At 44.0% G+C, this 24,517-nt stretch overlaps 1 protein-coding gene across 2 annotated transcripts in view; it reads left to right on the top strand.

The window, feature by feature from the left end:
• The window catches only part of MSRA (methionine sulfoxide reductase A), a 238,361-nt gene that overhangs the window by 143,625 nt on the left and 70,219 nt on the right, over positions 1-24,517 (top strand). For both annotated transcript variants that reach the window (XM_009096207.4, XM_050972508.1), the window contains exon 5: positions 13,625-13,731. In XM_009096207.4, the coding sequence (XP_009094455.1) occupies positions 13,625-13,731 (107 nt within the window). The remainder of the gene's footprint in view (positions 1-13,624; positions 13,732-24,517) is intronic.

Raw genomic sequence — 24,517 nt, 5'->3', positions numbered from 1 at the left:
CAGTGCTGGGAATAGACACATGAAGGAGGGAGAACACCATGTCATGGGGGGGGTGGGTTGGATATCAGGAAAATGTTCTTTTTAGAGGGTGGTTGGGCTCTGGAGCAGCTCCCCAGGGAGTGGTCATGGCCCTGGGGCTGCCAGAGCTCCAGGAGCGTTTGGAAACGCTCTCAGGGACAGGGTGGGATTGTTGGGGTGTCCTGGGAGACCCCAAGGAATTTGATCAATGATCCTGGTGGATCCCTTCCAATTCAGGATATTCTGTGATTGCATGATCAAGTCATCCTTGCAGGTGCCTTGTGACAGGTTGAGCACCTGACCCGGAAAATCCAGAACGAGCTGCGGTAGCTGGGAGCTGAAGTTTGGAAAGCTCCACTGTGGAATGAAGCAGCTTCACATCCCTCAGTGCAATTAAACATTGGAGTCTTTTTCCATCACCATCCTTTCGAGTCTCTCAGATGGGATAATCCATCATTTTAAAAGAGGGGCCTGATTCCAGTCAGGAGAAGGAATCCTGTGAATCTGTCGGATGCAGTGGCCCATGCTGATGATTGATGAGCCTCCCTTTCCAACCCCCTCCTTCAGAGCTGTGTTCAGGATAATTCATCTGCACAATTCCTGAAAAACTTGGAGCTCTGCAATGAGAAAGAGCCCTTCCTATGGCAGGGGGTTGAAACGAGGTGATCTTTAAAGTCCCTTCCGAACCATTCCAGGGTTTTGTGATTCTAAGAACATCTCCACCCTCAAATCACACTGCTGGGCCTTCCTGGTTTTCTTGTGGAGTTTAGGAAAGACATTTTTTCTTCCTGTCTTACCAGTTTTTTGTTTTAGATCATTTTCTTGCTCTTTTTTCCTTTGGATTATCAGAAATTGGCCATCGCCAGAGGGTGGCTTCTTTCTTTCACCCTGGAGAAGAGAATCTTCAGGGCAAAATCATTGAGGCCTTGCAGTACCTACAGGGAGCCTACAGGAAAGATGGAGAGGAATATTTACAAGGGCCTGGAGGGACAGGAAAAGAAGAATGGCTGCAAACTGAAAGGGAGTTGGCTTAGATGGGATTTTGGCAAGGAATTATTGGCTGTGAGGGTGGTGAGGCCCTGGTACAGGGTGATCAGAGAAGCTGTGGCTGCTTCTGGATCCTTGGAAGTGTCCAAGGCCAGGTTGGACAGGGCTTGGAGCAGCCTGGGATGGTGGAAAGTGTCCCTGCCCATGGCAGGGGGTGGAGTGAGATGGTTTTTAGGATCCCTTCCAACCCAAACCATTCTGGGTTTCCATGACTCTCATGGGCTGGTTGTTTTGATACATCAGGACGATTGATCCAGGTGTCTCACTCATATGTTTGGATTCATCCTGATTGCCAGAGCTGGGAACTGATGGGCAGGAATTTATGATGCTTCGTCTTCCTGGTATGAGGAATGGATTTTTTCTGAAATAATTTGGACAACACCCATCTAATCAGTCTTTTGCCATGTCTGTAGTCTTGACTTTGGCAGCGGTTGGGCTCAGCCTGTCGCCTGCTGAGAGCAGGGACTGAAGGACGTCAGGGTTTTAGGATGACTGAAGTTCATTATCTGGGCACACTGATATGTGGATGAAGTGTGGTAGTTGTGATAACAGGTCAGATAAACTCATCAGCTGAATTTGTGATTCATTCTGGCTCTAAACCAAAGTAAAATCATGACATTATGTCTTTATATCCTCATACAACTGAGGTTCAGCACCGTTCCAGTCTGTGCTTTCAGAAGAAGGCTGGATGTGGCAGATGTGTGATTCACTCTTGGATTTCTGGCAGCTGGGAAGCATCACCTAATTAGCCCAGGCAGGAGGCTGTGCTAATGTGGCTGAATTCCTTCTGGGAATGAGCTCCTGTCTCCATGTGACACCCAGCCCTGGAGATACCCAAGTCCTTCACAGCTGTCTCAGGCATCTGTGTGGCACGGCAGAGCTTGGTGGAAACACTCCCAAACCTTCATCTAAGCTCGGAGCAACAGAATTTCCACGTGGTTCTTCCATAATAATTTGCCAAAAGTGAGAGCATCACTTTACCCCTGGAAAAGGTGGAATTGTTCTCAGAAGACTTTGCGTGCCCCAGCCTTGCACGGGTTGCTCTTCCAGGGTATTTTTTTGGTTCCTTAATGCTGCACCAGGAGAGGCTGGACACCAGAAGGAATTTTTTCATGGAAGGGGCTGTCAAACTTTGGAAGGGGCTGTCTCCTTCCTCTTGGAGTCCCCATCCCTGGAAGTGCCCAAGGAACACTGGAACTGGACGTGGCACTCAGTGCTCTGGGCTGGTGACAAGGTGGAGATTGGACTTAATCTTGGAAGTCTTGGAGGTCTTTTTAAACCTGAATGATTTTGTGATTCGGTGATATTGTTGGTCTAATCCCAGCCCAAGAATTTTGCAAAGCTCTTCACCCTCATTCATATTTCTCGATTTGAGAAAAACTTGAACCACAAGGTCCCAGTGTCAAATTTCTTTTTTGTAAGGTGGGGATGGTGGAAGGTGTCTAAGTTGGGGTTGTTTCTTTGCCTTGATTTGTACCTATTTCCTGCCATTAGCTAACTGTGGGAAATGTGGCTTTATGTAAAGACACGGGAAGTGAGAATTCCCTCTCTGACCTGCAGTGTTTTTCTCCTCTGTGGTTGAGCTGTGTGCACACAGATAGTTTTATTCAGGCAGCCTTGTGGGAATGCAGGACTCAGTTTGCCAATGAGAAGATTTTGACTAAGAAGGTAAATTAGAAGATTTCCTATTCATAAAATTCAGCACAATCTTTGGGTGAATCCAGTGTCTCATACAGCAAGTGCTGAACTTCTTGTGTACAGCTCTCATTCAAAAATACAGAAGCTCAGTGTGTTTTATCGTTTTCCAGAATTTGAGGTAACCTCATTTCACCTCTTCTACCCCCAGCACAGATAATGGACTTGCCTCATTGTTCTGATGTCATTAAACATCAAATGTGTACATTCTGTGGCAGATTAAGACCTTTCAGTATTGGTTTAGTTGGTACCAAGTTGTTGAAGAGTACACACTGCCAGTCCCATCGTTCATCATTGTATGAGTGTATTAATATTCAAAAACTCCTGCTTTCCAAGCAGTTGTCCTTTAGAAGAGACTGACACCTCACTGGGATTCAAATCGTCCCTGGGAAGGAGCCTGGCTCTTGTTTAGGGAAGCTCTGGAGTGCACAGAAGTCAATTGAAAAGCAGGAACCTTTGATCAAATCAAACAGTTGAAAGAGATCCTCCCCGATGAGCATCTCCAAAGTGTGAGGCCCTGACAAAGTCCTCCTGACTGTTAATTTAGGCTCTGTTTTATAATTCATTAGAATTGGGAGGCTGAAAAAGCAACAAACAACCCCCTGACTTCTGCCAAGTGGCATATGGCTGTCATCTCTGCTCAGCCTCCAGTGCCCTGCTCAGCATTCCTGCTCTCCCAGGGATGATCTGATCTCTAAGAGGATTGCTCTGGATGGCTCTGTAAGGGCTCGAGATGTTGTTTTCTTTGTCATTGATACAGAAAAGGGGGATGAATGGGATATGCAAAAAATGCTACCAAAAGATCTTTGTAGATAATTTTATTTTTTAACATTTGCAGAGGTGTGGGGCAAAGCCGGTATTGCCTGGTTTTTTAATGGGGCCATCCTCAGAGCCTTACAGATTTTTTAGACTGTAAGCCTGACTGTCTCCATAAAGTTGTACCCTGACCATGGTCCTGCTGGTACTTCCTTGCTGTTTATTCAGAGGGACTTGGACTTTCAGCCCATCAGTTTTGTGCCTTTTCTGTAGTGTCACAGTTTCTGTAAAGTGATATTTGACTTCCCTGTTAGGGAAAAGGGTGATTTTCTCCTCTCTCCCCAAACTTTCAGCCAGATACAAGCTTTTTCTTTGTGTTGACTCTGGCAATCACAAAGTTCTCTGCTCAGGCTGAAAATGAACCCTGCACAAATGGAAGTGAAATGTGGTTTCCAGCCAGGATTTAAATTGCCAGGAGCAGGGATGCTGGTGGGATCACCCTTCTGGCATCAGCACTGACCTGCAGTGCCTGAGCCAACTCCAAACCCTGCTGTGCTCCTGGTTGGGGAGGAATGTGTCATGTTGGATCAGATCAGGAAGTTTGGCTGCTCTTTGTGGGGTGTCAGAAACTATTTCTCCGAGCCTTTGGAAAAATCAATCTGATACCGGAGAAGAGTGTTTGGTGTGGTGCAAATGTGAGTCCTGTAAAGGGCTTTAATCTTGAAGTTCTCCTGACCTGTGTGTGGGTGAAGTCCTTTATCTGTCAGGAATTTCAGCCAGTTCAAGGTGACTTTAAAGAAAGACTCCTTCTTGCTTTCATGGTCTGTACAAAAGTCAAGCAGACAACAAAGCTAATTTCTTTTTAGAGCAGCCTGGTCTAGTGGAAAGTGTCCCAGTCCATGGCAGGAGATGGAACAAGATAATCTTTAAGGTCCTGTTGAACCCAAACCATTCTGTGACTCTGTGAAAACGTGTTTGGGAGAAATGAAAAATCCACTTGCCTCCTTCAGCTCTGTTCTTTCCTGAGCACAGTCTGAACCAGATGCTTGTTTGGGTAGTTCTGCTCCCCACATTCCACAAAAGTACCCAGTCATTCCCAGCCCACTGGAAACAACTCGGGTCCAGCTACAATTCCTTGTGCTGAGTGCCTGTTGTCTACAAATCCCATCATTTTTCATTCCTTCTGCCTTTCTGTTTGGATTTTTGAGTTAGTGGCAGAGAGGAAGCCAGCACTCCATGGTTTTGGTCACTCTGACCACAGAGTGAAGGATAAACCTGTGGCCACTGCTACTCAGGGGCTGCTGGAATTTCCTCTCCAGCCTTGTGGATCCTTTGGGAATACCCAGAGAAGCAAAGTCATTGTAGGGCATCTCATTCCCCCCTTCCTGTCAGGGATAAGTCCTTATCTTGCCTGTGTTTGTGCAGGAAATGTAAGCAGGGCTGATGTTTTTCCAGCAGTTGAGGACCATCTGTCCTACAACAAACTCATCACCTGCCAGACTTGTTCAGAATGTCTCTCAGTCCATATGTCTTGTGTATCCATGATAAAGAAGAAATGCAGGAGCCATTTCTCCTCCCTGTGACCTTCCAAACACGCTGGCATTTAGCCTTGGTGCTGATACAGGAGTTCTCCAGATTAATATCTGCTTTTTGTTGTGCTGACCCAGTTTGCTTGCAGAGGGGATATTTATTTCTCCCCAGCTTTGAAGGACTGTACTTTTTTTAGACATTGCATAAGGAATCTATCATCTGCAAATAATTAAAATTAGACACTAGAAATGACATTGTGTTGCTAATGAGCAGATGTGTCTACTTATACCAGTGGAAGAACAGCTGTACACATAAAAAACACTGCAGCCACCCTAAACCAACATTTGGTATTCTGCTACAGGCCTGGAACTCCATTTGGAGATTAAAGGCAAAAAAAAAAAAAAGAATCTCTCCCTGTAAAATGTAACCATTTTTATGTTTTGCCTTTACATTTTTGTAACTCGCTTCCCTTTATAATTTGAGTGAGATTTGTGAGTCTCAGATTAAAGCACCTATGTCATGTATTTCAAACGTTATTAAGAGCCTTGATAGTCTCAGCATTATTACAAGGTGTAACAAAAACCAGTAGAAATACAAAATCTATTGTCACCAGGCATATTAAATATATTCAAAATAGAATTACCAGCCCCTCAGGGAGCCATTCTTGGTCCAATACTCCTCAATATTTTCATTAATGACTCGGAGGATACAGTGAAGAGGATGCTAATTAAATCAGTGGTACAGACATTGCTGGGAGGCTCTTGAAGGAAGCGAATAAAGCAAAGCCCTGTGTTGATAAATTAACAAAAGCCATGGAAATCGATGTGCCAGGACACAATAAAGATAAATGTGAGGTGGTTCCTGCAGGGATGGACACCCAGGAGTAGAACTGGGTTGTTTGATAGGAGTCTTTCTGCTGTCTTCTTCTAATTCCTGCTCTTTCCAATGAAATCCCAGTGGTGGGACAGTTGATTGATGCTCATTCATCCCACCAGCAACGAATTTAGTCCCCTGCCCAAATCCACCTCCAAAACACCTGTGGTCTGTGGTTTCTTTAAAGTAGCAAAGTCTTTGCCAGAGTTGTACTTTGGGAATGCAGCTTCATCTCCTTCCTGAACTGAAATCTTGTGTTTTGTTGTTCCCACTCTTTGTGCTTCTCCGGGAGTAAACAGGCATTAAAAATAAATTGGTGTTATTAGGCTGCTTTGCATCCCCAGGAATTTCAGCTGCCGTGCCCTAATTTGCATGTTAGACTCCTCTTATCCATATGAATCAGAACAGACTTTTCCTGACCTATATTTGCAGTTTAGGAGATGATGTTTTCCCTGCATCTTTCTTAATGAAGGGGATTATTAACCAGAGCAGTGGTTTGCTGAGGTGGGCTGAACACTTTGCATTTTGAAGTGAGTGGTGCTGAATCAATTCTGGCTCAAGGGCAAAAGTCCTTCTGGGCTCTAAGTTCCTCATTCAACTACTTTTAGGTTCTTTTACACCTGACAAGGATGTGTGGACCATTTCCCCAGAACTACTGAAAATTAAAACTCTGGCACTGTGGGAAGCATGAATCTACCTGAGGGAGGTGAGGTTTATACTGGAAGAATTAGATAATATTTTATATATATATATATAAAACAAATATATTTATTTTATAATATAAAGTGAAATATCACGTGGGTCCCTTCTAACTCAGAATCTTCTGTGACTCTGTGATGCAGGAATGAGGTGATCTTTAAAGGTCCTTTCCAACCCAAAACATTCCATGATGCCATGGTTCTATCCATGAAGTCAATGGGAATGTGGTGGGAGTAATGACATCTAAATGTTCATGTGTTTGTAGAATTAGGAGAGGGCAACCTTAGAAAGTCTTTTTCTGCAGGATTTTTTGATGGATTGTTCCTCATCCTTAGGCAAGGAAAACAATAGATGAAGTCAAAACAAAGAGATACCAAACATTGTTTTCTTCTTCAAATAACAGTGAATTTACTGTACTTGGGTCTGGAAATCTGAGGCACTGAAGCGTGGCATCATTAATCATAGTTTATGGTGATTATTAGTAGGCTTTTAATCTTTGTTTTTGTGTATAATTAGGTACAAGAGGTCAAAGCTGACTCTCTTCTGAACAACAATATTTTCAATGAATGTCTGTTTTTCTCTGCCTGCAATTTCCTTGTGCATATTTATAAGAGCACACTTGTCTGTGTTTTGAGAGAGCAGTGTCCCATGAGCTTATCTGCTGATAAAAGCAAATGACAACACTATTATTTTTATTATCACTAATTATTTTTATTGCTATTGCAACAGCACCTGGTGGATCAGAGTGGGTTTGGATTCACAGTGCTGGCAAATGCCTAAATTGAGGCAAGGCACTAATGAGCAGCAGATAAATGAAGAGAAAAGAGGAGACACATGAAGAAAACAACAGCAAATCTGTGTGGTTCCATAACTGGTCTGAATCCCTGCATTTCTTAATTATATTTCCCCCATCATCAGTTGTTGTCCAGCTTTTGGCAACATCACAGCAAAGTTAAGCTCTGAAGAAAATCAGCAACAAGGGCCCAGTTCTGGTGCCCAAACAGAAGGGCCTTTGCCATATCAGATGCTTTTGGGTATTATTCCTGTTTTCCAGCAGTTAAAAAATGTGGAGCTCATTTCTGCCCTCTGTTGTGTCCCCCAGTCACTTTCACACATCCCTGCTGCACGCATTTTATTTGGGATTGAAGGCTATCAGGATCTCCAGGCAGGCTTCTCTCCCCAGCACAGCCAGGAGGGATAAAGGCTGAGCTAGATCCACTTAAATTTGGATGTTTCCATGGGCATGGAGGGGCTCAGCTCCCACAGGTATGGGAAGAGCTGGTCAACACAGTTGACTCAAATGAGGCATCAATGTTTGGTCAGTTTTGGTTGCCAAAACCAAACCTCAGTTCCAGCTCCACCAATAAATATCCATAAAAATTTAATTCTCTTCCCTTAGTCATAGAATTGTGGAATTGCCTTGAGTTGGAAGGGACCTTAAAAACTATCTCATCCCACCCCCTGCCATCCCTACTTCCATTATCCTAGGTTGATCCAAGCCCTGTCCAGACTGGCCCTGGGCACTTCCAGGGATCCAGGGGCAGCCACAGCTTCTCTGGGCACCCTGTGCCAGGGCCTCCCCACCCTCACAGTGAACAATTCCTTCCCAATATCCCATCCATCCCTGCCCTCTGGCAGTGGGAAGCCATTCCTTGTGTCCTGTCCCTCCATCCCTTGTCCCCAGTCCCTCTCCAGCTTTCCTGGAGCCCCTTTAGGCTCTGGAAGGGGCTCTGAGCTCTCCCTGGATCCTTCTCCTCTCCAGGCTGGACATTCCCAGCTCTCCCATCCTGGCTCCAGAGGGGCTCCAGCCCTTGGAGCATCTCCATGGCTTCCTCTGGAGTTTCTCCAGCAGGTTGAGGTTCATCCACCTCCCAGACAGATTTTTAAAAGAAAGTACCTCTGAAAACGCCTAGTGCCTATTTATGGCAGAAAATGTCTAAAATCCTGCCTAAACCAAATCATTTAACTTTTGATTAAAGTGAAGTCAAGCTTGATTAAAGCAAAAGTCCCCTACAATAACTTTAGTGCCATTAAAGATGATTTATGTGCATAATTCACTGTTCTGTTCATCTGTTCTGTGTGCACTACTGGTAAATATGAATTTTCAATTAATAATTAGAAACGGATTAACACTTTTGCCTGCCAGTGATACTTGAGTTAACACTTGAGCTTTGTTGCACTCATCCAAAAGAAACCTGTGAGGGGTTTTTTTCTGAGTTCAGGTTGATAATCTGCTTCCTTCAAAGGTCAAAGAGCATTCAAAAATCCATTTACACATTGTTATATCTGTTGGAATTAATAAATAATGAATATACAGGTACCTTTTCTTCTAAACCAAGTCTTCCTAGAGAATTCCTAGCTTTTAAAACTATGTATAAAATACTTGAAGTGTTAGAGGAGCAATATTGTTACTGGTATGTGGATCGTGGAATGGTTTGGGTTGGAGATGACCTCAAAGATCTTCTGGTGCCAGAAAAAGACCAAAACCAGAGTTCCTCCTTGACACTAAAAACTGTGCATGTTGAAAACTTTCTAAACCTTGTTGACAGTGTAAAACTTAACTTTATTATGTACAAGCTCATTAATTCTTTTAAACCTCCTGAAGAAACAATTTTCTATTTAATTTATACTTCCTGCACCACGGCACCTTGAAAATCATCCAGAACTCTCAATGCACAGCTCTGCAACGAAATTCTCTCCTATTAACATTTTTCTCCTTTAATCATGTGCCATAAAGAGTTTTACTTTCCCCTGGCAACTTTTAAGCTGTATGGATGTAATCATTAGAGTGAGTGATGACATCAAGCCAGGCTGACATGGTGCCATTGATTTTTACTAAATAATGATATGATGAGCTGGAAGAAGGAGTTTTATTAGTCCTAACTCAGCAAGGATTGATTGGGGAGAAGAAAATGACCAATCCGTATCTCAGGTTGCTGCAGGTATAAGAAAATAAGTGACAGCTGCAGAAAAGTCTATAAATCACAGGAAAAATTATGATAAAAATAAGAGCTATGAACTGCCCTTTAAAATTTCACTGGATGGCAGAGAAGAGTCGAAGAGACCTCAGCCATTTATCTCCATTATGCCCGGGATCCTCTGAGAATAGCAAAGTTGACGGATGATGCCATTACCTTTTTTTTATTATTTTTAAATGGAGGGAAGATAAGGAGTGGTGTATAAGTGTTACTTTCAAGTCATTAGAGGGTTGAGTCTTTGAAAGAATTCCTTGATTTAGCCAATGAAATAAAATGTCTTTTGCTTTAGCTTTCTGTAGTTAATGTATTAAACATCGGCTTTTTTGGAAACAAATCTGCTTGTTTGCAGTTTCTGAAGGAAAAAAAAAAGTACTGGGAAATATGTTTTTTATTAATCAGAGAATCACAGAATGGTTTGGGTTTGAAGGGAACTTAAAGATCATCTCATTCTACCCCTTGCCCTTGAGCAGAGACACCTTCCACTATCCCAGGTTGCTCCAAGTCTTGTTCAGTCTGACCTTGGGCACTTCCAGGGATGGGGATTCCATATTCCAGTCCCTATTCCAGTCATTCAAACCAAAGGAGAGCCAGCATTTATTGCTTTGATGCCAAAGAATGTGAAGAAGACCAAAACTAAGTCATTCCTACCCAGGTGCATCAGAAGATACCAAAGTGTTGGTAAGAAAGGGATTTTTAGAGCCATTTCTTTGCCTGTTGTCTACACTTGGGCAAATATCAGCTTTCCCAGTGGCAGTGTGTTTATATTCCATGGCAGTCAACCTGGGAATTGTTCCTTTGACAGGATCTGGGAGCTCATCACAGCCCCCTCTTCTCTCCAGCCACCAGCCTCTCACCACAAATTTCCATTTCATGCACATCCGAGCTCAGCCCTTGAGGGCTTTTTGTGGTTAATTGGTGCTCCGGGCTCTGCTGGCACAGTGAGGACATTTTATGTTCTCCAGAGTGGTCAGGGCTGAGCTCTGCTGAGATGCTTTGGTCAGAGAGAGGGAAATTCCTGAATATGATCCATGCCCAACATCTGAACACATTTGGAGCTGCAGATGCCCTCATCTACTCTGGTTCTCCAGAGACAAGAGCTTACAGTGACAGCCCAGTGCTCACTCAGGATCTGGGCTGTTGGATTTTGGATTTTCTATATTTTAACACCCCACAGCCATATCCAAACCCCACATATTTTTGTCATTTTCCAGAGAGGTGCAAATTCTCTGCTTTTCTCTCTGTTCTGAAATCAGTCTCTCTGTCAAAGCACCTGTTTGACAAGAGGATTCCTGGCTGTTCCCAGCAGATCAGCTGATTTTCTTTGTTTCAGGCCTCACCAGTGACTGCCAGGCTGTTACCTCAGAGGTCTGTTTGTCCCTGCTCCTGCTGATGTGTTCCTGCTCACCTGGTCAGAGACACAGGATTTGCCTTTTCCAGTCCCTCTCTTGCCCCACTGATATTACTAAAGTAGATCTGGATGAGAACAATTCCTTCATGGAAAGGATTGTCCAACCCTGGCACAGCTACCCAGGGCAGGGGTGGAGTTCCCATCCTTGGAGGAATTTAAAGTCCATGTGGATGTGGCCCTTGGGGACATGGGTCAGTGGTGGCCTTGGCAGTGCTGGGGGATGGTTGGACTTGGTGATCTCTGAGGCCTCTTCCACCTTCAGTGGAAGAGAGAGATTTTTGTAATCTCTTCCCTAGTTGGTTGTTAAACAGTTTGTTAAGCAATAAATAGATTGGCAGAATGTTAATGCTTAAGCTCAAGCATCAATCAGCTTAACATATTCTGGCAAAATTAGAGCTTTCCTGGCCTGTCCTCATTTTATCCCAAATTGGCTTTACCAGAGCTCCCTGCCACCCTGGAAGAACTTCCAAAGGAATGAGCAAAATATTCTCTGGTGGCACTTGCCACTATTAAGTATTGATGAAGAACATTGTTATTGTTTTTGTTGTAATAAGACATTTAACAGCTAAAAAATAACCCAAATTATCAGAAAACTCCAGAAGATGTTTTGGAATCAGATTCTTTCATTTAGCTGTTGGTCATTGAATGGAATTGTCTTCCTCATACATATTTTAAAACATTTTTTGTGTCTTGTTTTTCATAAATATTTCAGGCAGTTTTTGCTTGTTTATTGTATTTCCCTTTAATTTTTTTTTTTGTTGCCCTGGGACATCCAAGAGGGATAAATCCATGAGGAGTAAATTAATGAGGAGTACTGAGCTGATGGCATTTTTTCCCTCCAGTACCACAGGCTCTTTCTCCACCCTCTGTCCTTTGCCAGGGGGTTTTCAGGACATCCATTTCCTTTTCCATTTCATCTCCACAATCCTGACACTTGATGGGAATCCTCAGAGGGGCTTCTGCAGCCTGGTGGCAATCCTAACACCAATCCTGATGATTTCCAATTTGTCTTGGATTGCAGCTTTTCGGGAGGGCTCTGTCTGCTGGTGTGGATGAACTTGGGGGAGTGAAAAAGTTGGAGTTTCTTAAGCAAAGTCAAAATTAACACATTTTATTCCAGCAAAGCTTAAAGTTGGATTCTTGAACACAAAACTGGGAAGAAGGGGGAAGAGGCAGTGTTAACAAAGCTGCCAGTGCAGCTGCAGAAGTGCATGTCCAGATAATTCTTGATGCTAAAGCTGCTCTGAGGCTGTTGCTTGAGTTTAGAGAATCATCCACAGCAAAGCTGGCTGGAGAGAATGGGAATGGGAATGGGAATGGGAATGGGAATGGGAATGGGAATGGGAATGGGAATGGGAATGGGAATGGGAATGAGAATCAGCAGTGGCTTCCCAGGACTGCAGTGCCAAACCAGATCTGGGCTGGTCACCTGAGGGGACAGTTGTCACCTCTCTGCTTTGGCCCGGTGTTTTGTAGTTTTGCAGGGAGAATCCATCCCATATTTTGCAAATTTGTGCATGAATGACTTTATACATCAGGTCTTTTGGAGGGGTTACACCTATCAGCAGAAATATCACAAAATCCTGGTGCCAAAAATTGCCCATCCAGCCTGGTCTTGAACTCCTTAAGGGATGAGGAGTTCACAAACTGTCTGGGCAACCTGTCCCAAAATACCTATTTTTCTCCAAAAGTATTTTGTACCTCTCTCCCATAAAGTTGTATTCCCACAGCACAAGAAAGATTGTAAGCACTTGATAAAATCAACATTTTTTTGGTAACCATTTGCATGGTCCAAAATCAGTTTTTTTTAAGAACGCCATGATTACAGTGACTGCAGATTAATTATTTAAGGTTTGACATCTGTATTTGACTCTTGTGTGATGGAACAAAACCGTAAAATGCTCATCTTTCATTTTTGTGACATTTAAAAGGAGATATCAGCATTGAATCCCTTCAGGACTCTTTAACCAAAGACTTGGGCTCCCTAAAACTCCCTGCTGAGTGCCCATGGCAGAAACTCTGCTAATCCAGCTGTGTGTAACATCCTGAATTTACTGGGAGGTGTCCCATGGCAGGGGGTTGGAATGAGATGAGCTTTAAGGTGTCTTCCAACCCAATCAAACGCAACCCAACCCAACCCAACCTGCCCCAACCCAACCTAACCTAACCCAACCCAACCCAACCCAACCTAACCCAACCCGACCCAACCCAACCTAACCCAACCCAACCCAACCCAACCCAACCTGACCCAACCCAACCTGACCTAACCTAACCCAACCCAACCCAACCCAACCTGACCCAACCCAACCTAACCCAACCCAACCTAACCTAACCCAACCCAATCCAATCCATCCAGCCCAACCCAACCTAACCCAACCCAACCCAACCTAACCCAACCCAACCTAACCCAACCCAACCCAACCCAACCCAACCCAACCTAACTAAACCCAGCCCAACCCAACTCAACCTAACCCAATCCAACTAAACCCAGCCCAACCCAAGCCAAGCCAACCCAGCCCAACCCAACCCACTCTGGGATTCTGTGGAATGGGGGTGTTTGGACTACCCCCACCCCCCGGGGAGGGCGGGAAGCTGATCCCCCTGCCTTGTGTCCCCCCAGGGATGCGGCAGGGGAACGACGTCGGCACTCAGTACCGCTCGGCCATCTACACCTTCTCCCAGGAACAGATGGAAGCTGCCCTGAGATCCAAGGAAGAATATCAGAAGGTAACACTGGGCAGGGGGTGGAATTGCTTCACCTGTGAGCACAAGGTCACAGATGTCACCAATTAACACAAAATCACTCCCTGAGCGTTGCACTCTCCGTGCTACTGTTGCAGCTCTTCTGTCCAATGACCAACTTGCATCATAGTTGCTTTAAATTCCAACTTTTCTGTTTTATCACCATGCAGAAAGAGAAATAGTTCCTTGTGCAGAGATATTTTGAGTCTCTTCTACAGATTTATTTAATGTGGGTTCACCAGAACAGAAAGCTGTGAATTTAAAGCCATTCAAGCTTCTCTAGACCCCAAACCCTGAAGGTTGAACCCAAAATCCCAGATCCAAGAGTTCCTGAACATTGCTGATCAATGACTGAACTGGGTAACTCAGGCTCACCCACCTGATGCTTATGAGATGCTTCTATCAAACCTTCCATAAATGTCTTGGCTGAGGTGTGACAGCCTGTGACTTACTGAGAGTATTTGTGGTGACACAAGAATTTGTGTGAGAGAGCATCCACCAATTCCTTTTCTTACACAAATTTTCTCCCTGTTTTCTGGGGAGAATGGATTCTGTCTCTTCTCTGCCACTTTGTTATTTAAGTAAAGGCAGAGGAATTAGTGTCCTGCAGTGTTGCACTGTGGTGCTGCCCAGTGCTCTTCAAAATCCAGATTCTGCAGCAGAAAAATATTAAATTATTTGAATTTATATGTAAAAATCCACTCATCTGGGAAATCAGGGCAGTAAACTTAAGTAGTACCAAAAGACAATCAGTGTTCATTATATTTAATTATACAATCACCTCACTGGTGTTATGTTAAAGAACCAGGAGGTTGGGTGTATATTTGATGTGAAAAGTAAAAAGCTCTTTTTACATCAGCCAGAAGGTCCCAAAAGGCAGCAGATTGTTTTTTACCAGTGTGGGTATGACTGGGTGAGCTCCTTGCACTAGTTCCTACTTGCAGCTGGAATTATTTTGAGTGCAGAGAGGTGCCCAGGACTGCAGGTAAGTGATTTCCAGATCTGACAACTGTGTGTGTAAATGAAGTGCTCAATGATTTATATTTGTTTCTGATGGGGATCGCTCTTGCAGGTGTTTATCCGGTGGTTTTGGAAGACATTTATCATTCAAAACTTCTTTTTACTCATTATTTACCTCAGTTCCACTGCTTTTCCAAATTCCTTTTATTCCTTTCCTGTAGCATCTGCTGACCAACATCACCCTGCAAATCTTGCAGCTTTAATTTGCTTTCCCAACTCTATTATCCTCTGCTGTTATTTGTCATTAAATAAATACTGACATGAGAGCAAAATTGCCATGTGTGAGATTGCAATATGATATTACAGAAATTTCCATCATCAAATAGATTTCCTTAATGGCACCATTTAAAATTTACCTACTTTGAAAAGTGTGTGTAATTAGTACATTTATATAATTAGGCACAACTGTAAGTGAGCACATGTAGAGTTTGTTTTTGCACTGAAGTGGGGAAGGAAGGGACGGTGTTGCCAGCTAAGGAAACCCAGCAAATATGCACTGAAATTCCTCAGGGATGTGTGCTTCCCATGTATTATTAACAACAATATCTCCAATATTATCTACTGGGGTATTGCAGGAGCAGTGGAATGGTTGTGTGGGAAACACACTGAGCAAACAATTTGTTCAGGAATCCCTTTTCATATTAAATGCTGTGCATTCCATTATTTTAATGTAAATGTAATACAGCCACTTTCCTTATTATTGCAGCAATTTAAAATAAATATCAAGCTTTTCTGGCAGTGACACATGCCAGATAATCATGGATAAAAACGTGGGAATGGCACAATTTTTCTGTGATAAGCAGTGGTGCCTGCAGCAAGGGAGGAAGGGCTAACAAATATTACAATAACTGCAGTGTGCATGGGTGACTCCATTATTTTTTTGGCTCTGCAAAGGAAGAAAAATAAAATCAAAATGTCATTTATTTTTTTGTTCACTGAATAATTGTGCATGTGCTCTTAGATGTGGTTTGAGCTAAGGACCTAAAAGAGCCCTAAAAATGGCTTTCAACCAGAAAATTATGGGTTTGCCAGATGAGGTTTGGGTTTTTTTCCTAACTGGCTCCTGGTGTCCAGGGAAGGGAACAGAGCTGGGGAAGGGGCTGGAGCACCAGGAGGGGCTGAGGGAGCTGGAAAGGGGCTCAGCCTGGAGAAAAGGAGGCTCAGGGTGGACTTTGTGGCTCTGCACAGCTCCCTGACAGGAGGGGAGAACTCTGCTCCCAGGGAACAGGGACAGGACAAGGGGAAATGGCCTCAAGCTGTGCCAGGTTGGGGTCTAGATTGGATATTAGGGAAAAACTCTTCACAGAAAGGGTGAGCAAGCATTAGAATGGGTTTCCCTGTTCAGTGGTGGATTCCCCATTCCTGCAGGGATTTAAAAGCTGTGGATGTGGTACGTGGGGACATGGAGCAGTGGTGACCTTGGCAGTGCTGGAGGATGCTTGGATTCGATGATCTCAGGGTGTTTTTCCAACCTCAGTGATGCTGGGATTCAATTTCAAGTGACAATAATCAGATTTATAACCAGGTTGTGAGTGGGACCCTTGGGGTACCCCAAACACAGGTACCCTGCAAGGTCACATCTGTTTTGAGTTGTGGAACTTGTTGCTGATTCCTGCAGCTGCTTTGAGAGCTGAGAAGTGGCAGTAGAGCACTGAATTCACATTGAGCCATGGGGCTGGAGCTGCTGAGGGAGCTGAGTGCAGGAGTCAGAGTCAGCTGCTGGTGACAGACTGTAATACTATAGTGCTGCTGCTGAACGGTGACACAATGGAACTGTAATCAGAAAAACATCAAATGAGGGCCAGGCCTTGGTGAAATCACTGTGAATGAGCAGCTTTGCCTGAAGCTGAGGTTTTTTAATACAGGTGAACCTGAGGTTACTCAATTTTCAAGACAGTTGCTCAGCTGGGTTTAGTTTTCAAATGAATTATCGAGGCAATTGTAGTCCAGAGAATGAAATCGGGGTGGGAAAAAGTTTGTATTCTTTTTTTTTTTTTTTTTTTTCAGAATCAGACCTTGCAGTTGTTTTGTCAAGCACTAGCACTGGGTTGTAAGGCTCTGAGAATACGCTGAGTGCCTCCCCTTCATGAAATCACAGAATGCTTTGGGTTAGAAGGGACCTTAAAGATCATCCATGAGCCATGGGCAGGGACACCTTCCACTGTCCCAGGCTGACCCAAGCTCCATCTAGCTTGACCTTGGACACTTCCAGGGATCCAGGGGCAGCCACAGCTTCTCTGGGCACCCTGTGCCAAGGCCTCACCAACCTCACAGGGAAGAATTCCTTCCCAAATCCCATCCATCCCTGTCCTCTGGCAGTGGGAAGCCATTCCCTGTGCCCTGTCCCTCCATCCCTTGTCCCCAGTCCCTCTCCAGCTCTCCTAGAGCCCTTTTAGGCTCTGGAAGGGGCTCTGAGCTCTCCCTGGATCCTTCTCTTTCCCAGGGGAACACCCCCAGCTCTCCCAGCCTGGCTCCAGAGCAGAGGTTTTGGGTGGATGCATTCCATGGAATCAGGAACACAATGAATTGGCAGAAGATGCAGCAATCCCTGCAGCACAGCAGACACTGGGAACTTCATCAGCTTTCTGTGATATGGTGTGGGAACAAACCAGCAAAACCCTCAGGTGCAAAAATGAGACCTTTACATTTGATGTCAAGGAAAGGGATTGAAAAGCAGGAGTTTCCTAAAGCATTCCAAAAGCAATGAGCTTTGGAGCAGCAACCTGCAAGGAGGTGAAATGGTCAGGATTGTATTTGTCAAAGCTGGAGGCAGGGCTGCTTACAGACCTCTGGGATCTGCAGTTCTGAGTGTTTAATTCCATGAAGGAATGCCTGGCAGTGGGAATTCACAGCCTTCATCTGTGTTTTATCTGACGTGCTGTGTGAAATCAGAACAGGCTTTGCCTGGGAGATGGTTTTTCATGTGATTTTTGGCTGGGAGAAGTTAAACAGCTCTTTTAAAATGAGATTGTTTTTATTAAAGCAATACAATAGTCAATAAAAAAATAACACCTGCTTACTCCTCTTCAAATTATGTCTAATTCAGAGCTTTATGTGTCAAATTATCTCTGCTTCACTCTGCTGTGAATGGCAACAACTTGATTCCTGATTGATGGTGGTGGCTCTTGTGGAGACAAGCAAAGCTGATCTGATAAGCTGAGCCATTCTTTGGGTGGTAATCACTTTTCTGTGCTGCAGAGATACCCTTTGTATGTTCATCCCTCTTGGAGAAAGCTGCATTTGGCTCTGGATGAGGAGGCTTTGTGTGAGCACTTGTGAACTCTTTTCATGTTACTCTAAGTGCAGAAAATTTGACTTTGCCACTCTGATAAAATTTGGGCATCTCACATTGGGGAAATCTCTCAAAACTAATCCTAATCCATTTCTTGAAGACAGTGGCAGCAAGATAAAAGCTTTAATGGCATGAACTTAGGATCAACTTGTGAATGTGTCTACCTGGACTTGAGCAAAGCCTTTGACAGCATCTCCCATGGCTTATTCCTGGAAAATCCAGCAGCCCATGGCCTGGGCAGGTTCCCTCTGGGCTGGGGTAAGAACTGGTGATGGCTGGGCACAGGGAGTGCTGGGGAGCGATGCTGCACTTGGTGACCACAGCCCCCTGCAGCTCCAGGCTGGGGCAGAGGGGCTGGAAAGGGCCCTGGGGTGCTGCTGGCATGAGCCAGGTGTGCCCAGGTGGGCAAGAGGCCAAAGGCACCTGGGCTGTGCCAGCTCTGGGGTGGCAGCAGGGCCAGGGCAGTGCCTGTCCCCTGTGCTGGCACTGCTGGGGCACCTCCAGTGCTGGGGACAGCTCTGGGACAAGAAGGAGATTGAGGGACACTGGAGTGTGTCCAGGGAAGGGAATGGAGCTGGAGAAGGGGCTGGAGCACCAGGAGGGGCTGAGGGAGCTGGAAAGGGGCTCAGCCTGGAGAAAAGGAGGCTCAGGGTGGACCTTGTGGCTCTGCACAGCTCCCTGACAGGAGGGGACAGCCAGGGGGAATCCGGCTCTGCTGCCAGGGAACAGGGACAGGAGGAGAGGGAATGGCCTCAAGCTGTGCCAGGGGAGGTTCAGGTTGGACATCAGGAAGAATTTCGTCATGAAGAAGGTGATTAGATGTTGGAAGGGGCTTCCCAAGGAGGTGGTGGATTCCTTAAAGCCCATTTCATTCCACCCCCTACCAGGGGCAGGGACACCTCCCACAGTCCCAGGTTGCTCCAAGCCCCATCCAACCTGGCCTGGGACACTTCCAGGGCTGGGCATTCCCTGAGGCAGAGAAGTGCCACCATCCCATGCTGAGTGCCTCCTGCCACTCTTCCTGTTCCCCAGGAATGCAGCACATGGTGCTTGTTTTTATTAATGCTGAGAAAGGCAAGATTTTTATTTTTTTAATATAGCTTTCAATTCTGCATTTATTGTCTTCACTTGATAAAGGCCAGGCATTTCATTTGGCCCTTTGACTGTTGCAAATACAGCTGATCCTGTATTTGGATTTAGAACCAGGAAGAGCAGGATGAAACCAGACTTTGTATTTTGCAATCATTTTTTCATCTGGGAGGTCATGGGGGTCACTGAAGGAGCCGTTTGCTTTATTGCACTGGGAATGTGAAGTTTATATTGGACATTTAAACTAATGCTAGAAATTGCCCTGTAATAAACTAATGTAAATATCAAATGGATTTGACTTTAAGAGTGGGTTGTAAATAAAACATTTCCTGCTTTGTGTGGCTTGCCCTGTTCAGCCTGCCATTAATGTAAAAACATGCTGGATTTGTGTAGACATCCCATTTTCATTCCTTAGGCAGATAAATTCTCAATCTCCATGGCAGATCCTCATGTAGCTTCAGAAAATGAAGATTTTAAAGGGCTGAGCTGTTGTTTGAGGGGTCCTACCCTGTGTGACCCGGCCTCCAGTTGGGCACAACTCTCTTGGGTCATCCCAGTGCTGAGGAAAAGTAGTGGAATGTGCACTGATGCCAACACAGAGGTTAAATCCCTTCCCATCAGCCTGGAAATGTTTTCCAACATAATTCAGTGGTATCTGGGATCCTTCTGAAGAGCTTCTAGTCCAGGCTTTTGAATGTCTTGATCTTGATCATGGATCTGTCACAGCATTCTGAAAGTGTCACAAGCACATTAAATGTCAGGTGCAGAAATGTGATGATGACCTTAATAATGGTGGATTAAGTGAACACAGGATTTACTGGGAACAGGATGGAATTCCTTCTCTTCAGGAAGCTCTCAAGGAGTTCAGTTTAACTGAGAGATTAGTTAGGGGGAGGACAGGATAAAATAGAAAAAGGTCAAAGTAAAAGGAACAATGAGGGTCATTAGCTGGTGCTGTTCTTGTTCTCTTTGGGTTAAACACAGCTCTTAAAACTGACCTAAGGAAAAATTTCAAGGAGATAAACCTGAGGAATCATCTCCAGATGTGTTCAGTCTCATCAAGTGTCAAAATGTTGTGCCTTTATTCTGCTCTGCCCTTTGGATCCATCCATGTCCAGGTGAAGGATAAGACTGGAAGTGGGAATATCTGCATGGACTGAGAGGGGGAGAGAGATTGGCCTGGTCTGAGGTTTCCATACAAATGAAAACATTCAGGGAAAAGCTTTTTTTAAAGTGACATTTCTAATGAGCATGGGAACATTACTTCTGCTCTCCAGGCAGTTTGTTTACCCCTAGTGCTGAGCTGTGGGATCCAAGAACACTCCTGAAACCTCATTTTCTCTGGGACAGAAGTGTGCCTGAGCCAGGATTCAAATGAGTGCTCATGGAACACTTTCCCACTGTTTACCCAACTCTGAAATACTCTGAAAACAAAAAACGTATCTGAGCATGATGACACTTCAGGAAGTTCTGAGTTCCACAGAGCTCTCATGTGGAAATGGCAGATACTCAACATTTATGAAATATCCTGCTCAGGCCCCTGAATCTGGACAGAGGAGGGTCCACTTAAACACTCAGGTCCCCATGATTTGATAACCAGATGGTTGATAGCCAGTTGTGTTGACAATTCATGTCTGCTGAAGTTGTTTTCCAGCTGATGTCTCAAGATTCCCTCAGAGGACCCAGTGCAGATCATCCATAAGCTGCCAATCCAGAGCAACGCCATTTGAATCCATGGAATTACTTTGGATTTCCAGTAATGCAATTGAGACAAAAATCTGGCCCCGGAGTTTTGATCCTCTTAGTATTTTTGTTGCCCAAAGAACTGTCACAGGATTGTGTTTTATTTTCTGCATGAAATGTACATCAAAAAGAACTCTCAGCTTTGGGGAAAACACGTCAAGACTTCCTGGAAAAATCAGAGGATGCTTTAGCCAGCAACATTGTCGTGTCTGGTTTGAGCTCGTGATCTTTTTCCATCAAGTTCTTTTTCTCCTTTATTTACTTCCACAGATCTCTTGTAGACTGGTCTTTCCTTTTGTTTTACCATGGAATCACAGAATCCCAGAACAGTTTGGGTTGGAAGGGACATTAAAGCTCATCCCATTCCCACCCCTGCTATGGGCAGGGACACCTTCCACTATCCCAGGGTGCTCCAAGTTCTGTCCAGCCTGGCCTTGGGCACTTCCAGGGATCCAGGGGCAGCCACAGCTTTTCTGGGCACCCTGTGCCAGGGTCTCACCACCCTCACAGAGAAGAATCTTCTGTCATTTGGTGTTGCCCCTCATTCTTTTCTTCCACATGTTCCCCAGTCCTCAGATTTTCCACTTTTTTCCCCTCAGGCCTGTGTTTCTCAAAACCCTTCCCTCTTTTTTATCCTTGCAGACAAGATAAACTTGTATTTTTTGCTAGCTGACACTTATTAGGTGTCATTTACTCTCTGGCTCTGAAAGTGAATCCAACTACCCAACATAAAGTGGACAAAATATATTTCCTCTTCCTGCTGCCTAGAGCATCCCAAGGTACCTTCTAGGGCAGGGCCATGGAGTTCTGTGCAGGAAGAGTCATCAAAGACTGAGAAATCACTTTCAGTGAATCCCTGCTTCAAGCCCCAGTATAAAATCCAGTTTTTAATCCTGACCTTTCCCCGAGGAAGCAGCCTCCTATGGATTTTTGGGGTTAATGTATTTCCATTGTGGCTTCTCCTTTCTCCTGTGCTTTGGTTATTTTTAGTTGGCTTGGTTAAACCAGGTCTCTTTCAAGTTTTAAAGGAGCTGTATTTAAGGTGTTCACAGAAGAAAAAACTCTTTTACACATCAAGACCCTCTGTGAGGTGGTGGAGAAGGGCAAGAGGAGGAGATGTATCCAGACAATGGGTCAAGGTGGAATTTTGGATTTTTTCAGGGAAGCCATAGAGGCAATTTGGGATTTAACTCCATTCCAATGATCTCAGTGGTCCAGGGCAGTAACTCTGACCTTCACATCATGTCCCAGTTTTACCAGCACTAATTTTAAAATTATTTCTAAGCCTCGATCACTGCAATTCCCAACAATCCTGGTGAAAGTCCATCTTAATCCAGTTATCATTCCCTAATTTTTGCACTTTTTTTTTTGCACTTATTTTTTAAATTAAAATAATTTTATGATATTTAATCAAACACAAAATGTTCACTGGATTGGATCTGCAAATTTTCCTGTGTCAGCTGAACTTGTAATAGCATCAAAGACAGATGTTGTGTTTATATTTGACCTATTTTCTACAAAAACATTGATTGGCACTAATTATATTCCCTATCATTTGAATGTTATTTCTTTTTTTTGGGGGGGGGTGGTTTTTTTGTTTGTTTTTTTTTGTTTTTTTTTTTTTTTGTTTTGTTTTGTTTTGTTGTTTTTACCTATGTACAAATTGGTCCAGTGTTGTTTATATTGTCTTATTTTCCCATTTGAAGTGCTCAGGGAACTGGTGCTCATTCCCTCTTCTAAAATGTTCAATATTAATCATCTACTGACTATGTGAAACCCACATTTCCCTTAAAAAGCTAAAAAATTAGACAAATTTGGCTTTATTGGCCAGTGCTTCATGCTGAAGGACACCCAAACTTAAAGGTTTTTGCACTCCTTAAAGATGTTTTCTTGATATTTCTAGTTAATCTAGATTTTTTTTTAAATATGGAAACCGCAATAATGAAATATATATATTTATTTATTACATATTCAATAAATACAGTTGTATTTATCACAAATGGCTGAGTGGCTGTCCTAGAAATTTAGAAAAATTCGTTTTCTCCACCAATGGCAACTTTCAGCCCAAGCCATAAAGTTATGTGTGGAGATTAAAACACCCAGAGAAAAATTATGGGAAAAAAGAGAGGAGCTGGAAAATTGCAGTGAGGGATTGTAGCACCACTCCCCTTTCTCCACACACACATACACAAATGTGCACTTTTAACATCATCATCATCATTTTATTTTCTGTAATATTTTTTATTTTTATCTCAATCAGCTAATTATATCCTGGGTGGTGATTTTTCATCCAGCTCTTCTTGCCGTTACAAGTATGTGGCTGCTATTTTATGTGCCAACAATCCTAGGAAATAAATTTCCCCATTATCCCGTGATCTATTATCACCGGAAAAACCTTCGGTGTGAAATCAGGGGGTTTTCCAGGGCTGGAGAAATCCTGATTTCTTTCATTGCCCTCTAGTGGGCTCGAGCTCCTCTGCAAGGGCAGGGAATGAGGAGCTTTCCCCTTCTCTTGGTGCCACACAAACCATCAGGTTTTCTGTAATTTCAGTTGTTTGTCCATACTTGTGGGATTCCTGGAGCATCATTTCGTGGATCAGCTACAGCAGAATTGTCCTGCTGGGGTTTATAAATGATGGCCCAAAGAGGATTCTGTGCTTTTTGTGTTTTGCTGTGGGAAGCAGGAGATGGGCATTTCCTGAATGAACATTCCCCAGGTGAGTTTTGGGAAGGATACTCATAGATGTTGGGCTGTCATTGAAATATTTGCAGTCTGGAGAAGCAGATATCAGGTTTTCTTTAATTTTCTGCAGTTGTAGCAGTGTTGAATTGTGAATTCATCCCACACTCCAGCCGAAGGAGGGCTTGGCAGTTGTTCCACCCCATTTATTTGTGATTTATCATAGAATCCTAGAATGGTTTGGGTTGGAAAGGACCTTAAGGATCATGGGCAGGGACATCTCCCAGGTGTTCCAAGTTGCTCCAAGCCCTGTCCAACCTGGTCTTGGACAAATCCAGGGATCCAGGGGCAGCCACAGCTTCTCTGGGCACCCTGTGCCAGGACCTCCCCACCCTCACAGCCAGGAATTCCTTCCCAATATCCCATCTATCCCTGCCCTCTGGCACTGGGAATCCATTCCCTATGTCCTGTCCCTCCAGGCCCTTGAGGCAAAGAGATTAATTTTGAACAGTAAGACCAAAGGAAATCAAACACAACTCCAGACTGGTTGTTATTGTTTTTTATTTTAAATAAGCAATCAATTTACAAATATATAGTTTATCATAATGTATTATGGCTTGCTGCTCTTAAAAAGTGACTTTTTGGTGTAAAATCCCTGTTTAATATATGTTGGCTTCATGCAAAGTTGTATTTCTGCACTGTTCTGGAAAGAGAGGAAGGGAAAAAGCTCTAAAGGGCATTTTGGAAATGACAGCATAATTCTGTCTGAGATCCTTGGGATAGGTCAGGAATTAATTTACATCATGAGGAAACCACAGTGATCATCAGAGAGCAGAGCATGAGGGAGTCAAGCACCTGTGCAAGAGGCAAAACCAGGGTTATTTAGAATAATGAAATCATGGGATTGTTTAGGTTGGAAAAGCCATCAGAGATCACCAAGTCCAACC

Source organism: Serinus canaria, chromosome 3 (genome assembly GCF_022539315.1).
Source record: "Serinus canaria isolate serCan28SL12 chromosome 3, serCan2020, whole genome shotgun sequence".
Taxonomy (NCBI): Eukaryota; Metazoa; Chordata; class Aves; order Passeriformes; family Fringillidae; genus Serinus; species Serinus canaria.
Note: the sequence above shows the minus strand (reverse complement) of the source record. Positions and strands in the feature narration are given on the sequence as shown.